Source organism: Leptonychotes weddellii, chromosome 9 (assembly GCF_054177405.1).
Source record: "Leptonychotes weddellii isolate Sample4059 chromosome 9, ASM5417740v2, whole genome shotgun sequence".
Lineage (NCBI taxonomy): Eukaryota > Metazoa > Chordata > Mammalia > Carnivora > Phocidae > Leptonychotes > Leptonychotes weddellii.
This window is the reverse complement of record NC_138377.1, coordinates 43,891,501-43,899,360: the sequence shown is the minus strand read 5'-3', so window position 1 is coordinate 43,899,360 and position 7,860 is coordinate 43,891,501. Positions and strand designations below refer to the sequence as shown.

At 40.7% G+C, this 7,860-nt stretch overlaps 1 protein-coding gene across 1 annotated transcript; it reads left to right on the top strand.

Annotated features, from left to right (window-relative positions):
* The first annotated feature begins 240 nt into the window (after positions 1-240).
* Positions 241-2,002, top strand: ARF6 (ARF GTPase 6). The gene is made up of 2 exons (XM_006729618.3): positions 241-393; positions 494-2,002. Exon 2 carries the CDS (start codon positions 980-982, stop codon positions 1,505-1,507), a length of 528 nt encoding a protein of 175 aa, XP_006729681.1. The 5' UTR covers positions 241-393; positions 494-979; the 3' UTR covers positions 1,508-2,002.
* Positions 2,003-7,860: the final 5,858 nt, after the last annotated feature.

Below are 7,860 nucleotides of genomic sequence, written 5' to 3'. Positions count from 1 at the left end.
AGCGGATTTGCTCCTCCGGTTCCAGTGGGGGTGAAGGAGGTGAGCGCGCGGAAGAGGACTACAGAAAGTACGCGAGCCGGTAGTGTAGGGACAAGTGGGCGCGGGTCAAAGTCTGAGTTTTGCGAGCCTAGGGTCTGGCCGCAGCCGCGAGGCCTCCGAGCCGCCGTAGCCCCGCCCCTCGCGCGCGGCGCCCAGGACGCTAGGCGCGCGGGCCGCGCTCCTTACAGAGGTCGCTCTCGTCGAACGGTCGGCCTTGCTGCGCCTGCGTGGTCGGGAGGGGAAGTGAGGCGGTTTCTTCGGCGCCTTTTCCGGCGGCGGCGGCGGCGGCAGCGGCAGTGCTGGGAGGAGGCGGTGGAGGCCAGAGGGAGCCCGCGCTCAGGGCGGCGGCTGGAGGTAACCTCCTGGACTGAGCTGGAAAGGCGGGCCACTTCGGCCTCCGCTCCCCTCTGGTACTCCGCCAGTAACTCCCTTCTTCCTCTCTGTGTCTCTGCAGGCGGCGCACCGAGTTCCCGCGAGGATCAATGACCTGACGAGGCGCCGGAGCCGCGCTGACTCTAGGGTGGCCTGGGTCGGTGGTGAGCCCGGTGCTCGTGGAGCGGCGGGCGGGCAGGAGGGCCTCGGTCTCCCGCGGCGGCGTGAGGAGAAGGCGGAGGAGCGGGAACCGCGGCGGCGCTCGCGCGGCGCTTGCGGGGGGAAGGGCAGTTCCGGGCCGGGCCGCGCCTCAGCAGGGCGGCGGCTCTCCCGGCGCAGACTCAGGGCCCCGGCGGCAGCGGCGACTGGAGGAATCAAGTTGTGCGGCCGGTGATGCCCGAGTGAGTGGCTAGCCCGGGCCTCTGCCCCGAGGAGGCAACTCCCACGCAGGCCGCACGGGCGCCCTCGCGGCTGGGAGGCTTCGTTTCGGTTTCGCGGCGGCTGCGGCGTAGTTGGCTGAGGGGACCCGGGACACCTGAATGCCCCCGGCCCCGGCTCCTCCGACGCGATGGGGAAGGTGCTATCCAAGATCTTCGGGAACAAGGAAATGCGGATCCTCATGTTGGGCCTGGACGCGGCCGGCAAGACAACAATCCTGTACAAGTTGAAGCTGGGCCAGTCGGTGACCACCATTCCCACAGTGGGTTTCAACGTGGAGACGGTGACTTACAAAAACGTCAAGTTCAACGTATGGGATGTGGGCGGCCAGGACAAGATCCGGCCGCTCTGGCGGCATTACTACACCGGGACCCAGGGTCTGATCTTCGTAGTGGACTGCGCCGACCGCGACCGCATCGACGAGGCCCGCCAGGAGCTGCATCGCATTATCAATGACCGGGAGATGAGGGACGCCATAATCCTCATCTTCGCCAACAAACAGGACCTGCCTGATGCCATGAAACCCCACGAGATCCAGGAGAAACTGGGCCTGACCCGGATTCGGGACAGGAACTGGTATGTGCAGCCCTCCTGTGCCACCTCAGGGGATGGACTCTATGAGGGGCTCACATGGTTAACCTCTAACTACAAATCCTAATGAGCATTCTCCACCTATCCCCCCGGAAGGAGAGAAATCAAAAACCCATTCATAGGATTATCGCCACCATCACCTCTTTCAATTGCCACTTTCTCTTCTTCTGAATTTGAACTCTGGAGTTACTGTTCTACGGTTGGGGAGGGGGGTTAGGGGTTTCCTTTTTTTGTTTTTCTTTGTTTTTTTCTTTTTTTTCCCCTCTTTTTCTTTTTGCTTTGCGTTAGGATGCTCTGATCTGACAGTTGACATGAACACAGTGCTAGATGCTCTTATTGACTTCCAGCAAATGGGATGGGGGAAATATAGCAGTTTTTGGTAAAGTCCTTTATAATAATGGTTTGATTTTTTTATTTCGAGAGAATCTTTTTTGCAATGTATGCTTTTTTCCTTTTTGCCCAGTTTCCTTATCACTTGCTGTAGATGGCTTATTTTGCATTCATGCAGACTATGTTGCAAGTCTGTTTCATCTAGTAAACTGAAAATTATTGCTTAATCAAACTGCCGTTTGTCTTTTATATTTAAGGCCCTTACCCCTCCCTAATGAGTTTTACCTTTAACTTAGGAAGTTCAAATGTGACCTTTTATATCTAAGACCAGTATAATAAACTTAGCCTACAGTGGCAAATAATGAGTAATATCATTGTAATATGTTCCAGTTGCACATCAGTATGTTAAACAGGTAATGTAAGAAGTTCTTTGAAATGTCAGCTCTTAAGTTCTGAAACATACGTCATGCATGAGTAGGGATAAAAGTCAAGTTCCTTATTACATAGCTAACTTACACTGCATAAAAAGATGAAAGTGTAACCCATCAACACAGATTTTTTTCACTGCAAAGTTGGCAACTTTGCTGTGCTTTCCCTCTTTTTTAACTTTAAAAGTAGACTCTTTCCAGAAAATGGAGCAATAATGGTGTATGCCACACACAGATGAGATATCTGTAGATATTTTAAGTGACTTTGGGGCAAAACTGGAATATATACTTTTACCACATTTCAAATGTCTAAGACCAATAATTTAAAAATTACTAGAATGTTTACTTTGTTCATTAATAAAGCATTTAACAATTCAAATTATATACACCTACCTACTTGGAAAAATACACATTCCTGTTTTCACATTAGAGCAACTGATTAAGCTGAAGATAGAAGTCTTTTTTGTAGATGAGTGATCCACATCTCCATTAATTAGAACACTGGAAAAGATGTTTTATAAAAAAGATATTTAATTCTGTTTGATTGTAGGATTAACTCACAAATAGTCAGATATTCTGTTGGTTCATTAATACACTATCTCCTTTAAGGAAGGAAATGTGATGAATGAATGATGTGTAGACTTGAGGAATGACAAAGGGGAAGTAGGATGAAGAAAAAGAACCTACAGATGACAATGAATGTAAACTTATTTTTCTTCAAGGGTAAGCAGTGTGCTCACTGGTGATATCCAGATCCTAGCAAGATTACTTGCTTAGCTTGTTGGGACTGGTAACTAGATTATTGAGACCACTATGATGATACTTTGAACCAAATGTTAATGCTTGATACAGAATTGTGAGCAGCATCTGGTTCTCATATAGCCTTAAGGATTAATTTTAGAGATCCTCAAGGAATTAAACATAGGGAATTTAAGAAATGTAGACTGCAAAGGCAGTATACAGGAAAAGGTGGAGTGGGTTTTATTCATGAGGGTGTCTGAAAACTAAAATGGAGCGGGATATCATGGTACATAGTTGGACAGTATTGGTCCTTCGTGCTTTGGCCATATTGTGTAATGGAGCTTTTACCAAAGATGTATGGGAAGCATAAGGCTATAAAAAGTTAACTATTGAAAATAAAACTCTTGACACATTTTACTTAAAGCAGATGAGAGAAGGTGCTATGTTGTAGGCTCCTGATGGTGCAGAGGGATTTTTGAATTCAAAATGCAACTAAGGTATAAAGTTCTGTTTTGCTTTAGAAGGATCTCTAGAAATGAAGCTGACAGACACATCCGAGAACATTTTAGTTGCTTTTAAAATTCCCAAAGCTCCACCATAAATTTAATTCTTAGTGTTTTAAATGATTGCATTTTAAGGTACACAAACATGGGTTATACAAATATCGATGCTATAGTAACATCTTTAGACAAGCACAAAGGTATAAATGCCTAAACTGGAGGAAACTTGAAACCCTCATCTTAATTCCTAAATGTAGTATTTCTAACTTGTGACAGACAGATTGATAGGCAGCCATTTTTTTTGTGTTTTAAAATAACTGGGAGCATAGTTAAAATTTTATACATCAAGTGATTGCTATTGAATGTTGCAGGTGAGATGTGGTTATTTTTAGTTATTTGAAATGTCTAATTGAAGGGGGGAGGGGGGGAGCAAATATTTGAAATTTGGAAAACCCTAAACTTTTTGGTAAGAAATTGTAATTTTCATTTACATTTTCTTTAAGGATATAAAAGGTTGATAATTGATGTAGTTAAATTGAACCATAACCATTGGTGATCATGGGGCAGGTAATTGGAGCCTGCAGAAAAAGTTATTATCTAGGAATTTAAAAAATAAGATCCTGAAGTTTATGTTCAATTGCATCAATTTCTGTATTTATGTGAATTTATAAACTGCAGTAAGTTTTGAATGAGGTTAATCTTGTCTAATATAAGTAAATGAGTCTGTAGACTGTGATCTCCCCAAACTAAAAAGTACAGTACTTGGAATTGTGTTCTTTATGGTTGTAGTGTTGGTAAAGCACTAATATGCAGAAAATAAAGGAATTACACAGTGCAGTTTCTCACGTTATGTTACTCGTTTGGACTAGATTAAGTGGGACATGTGGTGTGTTGGGCCATGTTATTCTCTAGGGATATATGGTATAAAGTGACTCGATTTGGGAGTCACCTAGCTTTTATAAGAACAAAAAAGAATCATTTTGATTCTTATAATGCTGGGTGTACAAGGTTTTGTACTGATTTAGCTCCACCAAACTTAATCTGATTTTGTGATAACTTAGGACACAAAAGCAGTTGAAAATAATTTTTGAGAATTAAGGTTCTAAGCAGTTTGTATTCTACCCTTTTTCCAAAATCACAACCTTAACGTTTTCAGGAGTAGAGAATGTGTCTCTAAGGAATTGGCCTACAGAGTTGTCTCAACCCTTGACAATTGACTTTTAGATTTTAAAGTTGTCTTCCAAAAGCCAGTTGCTTGTCTCATAAGAATGGCAGAATTGTAGCCATTTAGAAAGTAAAATAGTAGATGAAGAATAACTTGTTGGATAAAAGGGTTTTTTAAACACATTTCATTTTTTGTAAGCATTCTCCCTTGAATTAACAATTTTTGTAACTTGATTTTAGAATGTCTTAGTGTGTTCTCTAGTATGATTTAACCCCCACATTAATGTTAATATACTTAGTACTGTGATTTACTAATAGCTATTAAGTATCAATTTATCAGTGATAGCAGCAGAAGATACTTTACTCTTTAGTGGGTTTTTATATTTTTCATATGTTTAGAAATACAGTAGCCATAAGCTGAATGGTGGTGGAGCTTCCTAAATTTCCAGTTAAATCCCCAGTACCTTGCCAAGTATATATCAGAGTGCAGTAAGGCAAATCTTGTCTCTTACAGGTAAAAATTGTGAAACCACATATAGCAATTAAAAAGAACTTTTAAGTCTGACTAATCACTGAGCAGAATGTATTTGGAGTAGAACATTCGATAGAATCTAGCTTCTTGTTTTGTTTATATTGAATGGTAAAGACAAAGTAGGAAAGATTACAATACTAGGAAGTTTATAGAAAAGGGAATGGTGGGATATGGAGCCACAGAAGAAGAGGTAAAGTAACTTTTCCCTGATTTGCTAAACTTTAAAGTTGCCAAACTAGATGAGTGAGTTTAATGGGCAGGGAATACATACAAGTGAGATCAAAGAGGCAGAACAAGTCTGTAGAGAGGTTTAGGAATGGCAAATGTAATTTGTTATTAAATAAGCTAAAGTAATGGTAACCTTCCTGGGAATTAGTCTAAGAAAAACTGTTCTGTGGGACAGTAAGAAAATGCTGTAATTTTGAACCTTTTTTTTTTCTCTTTAAAATGTTTTATGACTACTTGAAACAATTTTAAAAGGAAAGTATTTGTCAATCTTGTCCTTAAATACTTTTCCACTTGTTACATTATTTCATTTGGATATATATCTCCTCCATGGTATTTGTTTTATAACTGGAAGAATAGATTTATTTATTGAGAGCCTAAAGATATACCTGGCACTATTCTAGGTACAGGCGATCCATCTGGAAAAAAAAAAAAAGGTCTGCCTTCATGGAATTTATGCTGGTGGGGATGGGGGTGCGGGGAATGACAAAGATCAGATAATGAATAAAGATATGTTAGGTGATGTACTGTGTATTACATATTATGTTCTATATATAGGGGGACAGGTAGGAATGTCTTCAGAGGACTTACTGAGAAAGTGACATTTGAGCAAATAAAAAATATCAGTGGAATTGACAGAGTAACAAAATGATAATATGTACAGTGTAAAGCAGGGGTGGGGAAACTGGCCTAGGGCAAATCTGGCTATGACCTGTTTTTGTAGGGAATGAGCTAAGAATGGTTTTTACATTTTAAAAGACTATGAAAATACAAATGTGACGATGTGACAGAGTATTTAGCCTGGAAACCCTAAAATATTTCTATCTGGCCCTTTATGAAAAACTTTTGTTGACCTCAGATCTAAGGCCCAGATTTTAAAATCTTACCAAAATATATAGGAAATCCAACAATCCAAAGTAAAAGACCATGGTTAATGAATGAGTCTTATCAAAACTTTAGGAGAAACAGTGACTCATACAATTTACCACATTTGAACATTTAGTGATCCTTGAGACTTGTTATTGAGTAGTTTAACCTGGATTTTTTCCCCCTAAATACGTTTAGATGTGTGAAATCACATCATGTGAAATCAGTAGTTTTTCAACTTCAATTTTAACATTCTTTAAGATCTTATGAATCATTTCATTAAAATTATTTCCCTTATTTTTATGGTAGTTTTACTGGTTTTTGGATATAAGTTAAATGTGTTTCTCTGTTGAAGTGCCCTTTCCTCCAGATAACCTAGATAGTTTGGAATAGGTTCAGATAACATCATTGAACTGACTTTTATTCTGTTGGTATTACTGTAATCAAGTCCTGAGTCAAGCATCTTATATTATGAAACTATAAGAGGAAGTGTTTTGTTGACTTGGAAACTAATGTGTTGCATGATATTTGGTTTCTTGTACTGTTATTCCTCCAAGCAATATAAATGAGGAAATTCACACATGAATTATTTCTTGCACGGAGAGTTGTTCTATACTATTTGTATGGTAGAATGTGAGAATCTGTAAATATCCCCAAAGAGAAACTAAATAATAATTTAACAGGAATTATGGAAGTAAGTTTTATGGAGAACATTTACTAATGGGCTTTAAAAAATAAAAGCACTTGTAGTTCATAGAAAGATCTATGTGAAACTGGATATTCCTGACCATAAAAACTGTTTCCCATTATAGCCGAATAGACTGGCCTGAGAAGGTCATAGCATTGTGAGAGAGGAAAAAAACAAACAAGCAAAAAACAAATTTAAGGGAGCTAGAGCAGCAGGAGTTTATTCTAATTTGGCAAACCAAAGTGCTTTCTCTCCATATCTGTTTCTAAGACAGTTTTGTGAATAAGTCCTAGGTTGGAGCTATGTCTCCAAATACCAAATTGGGAAACATTCTAAGCCTAAGAGAATATAAGAGCATGTTTTGACTGTTTACCATGTGCCAGGCATTGTTCTCAGCATTTCATGCATATTAATTCTCTCCATCCTCACAAAAACTTGAGAGAAAAGGCCCCCATTTTATAGTTGAGAAAACTGACGCTTAGAGAAGTATATGTTAATAAGTAGCAGAGCCAGGGACGCCTGGGTGGCTCAGTTGGTTAAGCAACTGCCTTCAGCTCAGGTCATGATCCTGGAGTCCTGGGATCGAGTCCCCCATTGGGCTCCCTGCTTGGCAGGGAGTCTGCTGCTCCCTCTGACCCTCCCCCCTCTCATGCTCTCTCTCTCTCATTCTCTCTCTCAAATAAATAAATAAAAATATTAAAAAAAAATAATAAGTAGCAGAGCCAGACTTTGGACGCGGGTAGTCTGTATACACTATGAGTATGGGTAAGGTGAACTGGTGGCTAACCATGTACTTAATATTTTGTGTTTGTATTGCTTACAAAAATTTGGTCAGTTTGAGTAACATCCCGTAATTTTCTCATTTGATCATCCCCTGATTTTGAGACCCTGTATAATTTGAGCCTTCTGTATAATGCAGAACATGGTATTGGACTCTGTTTGAGA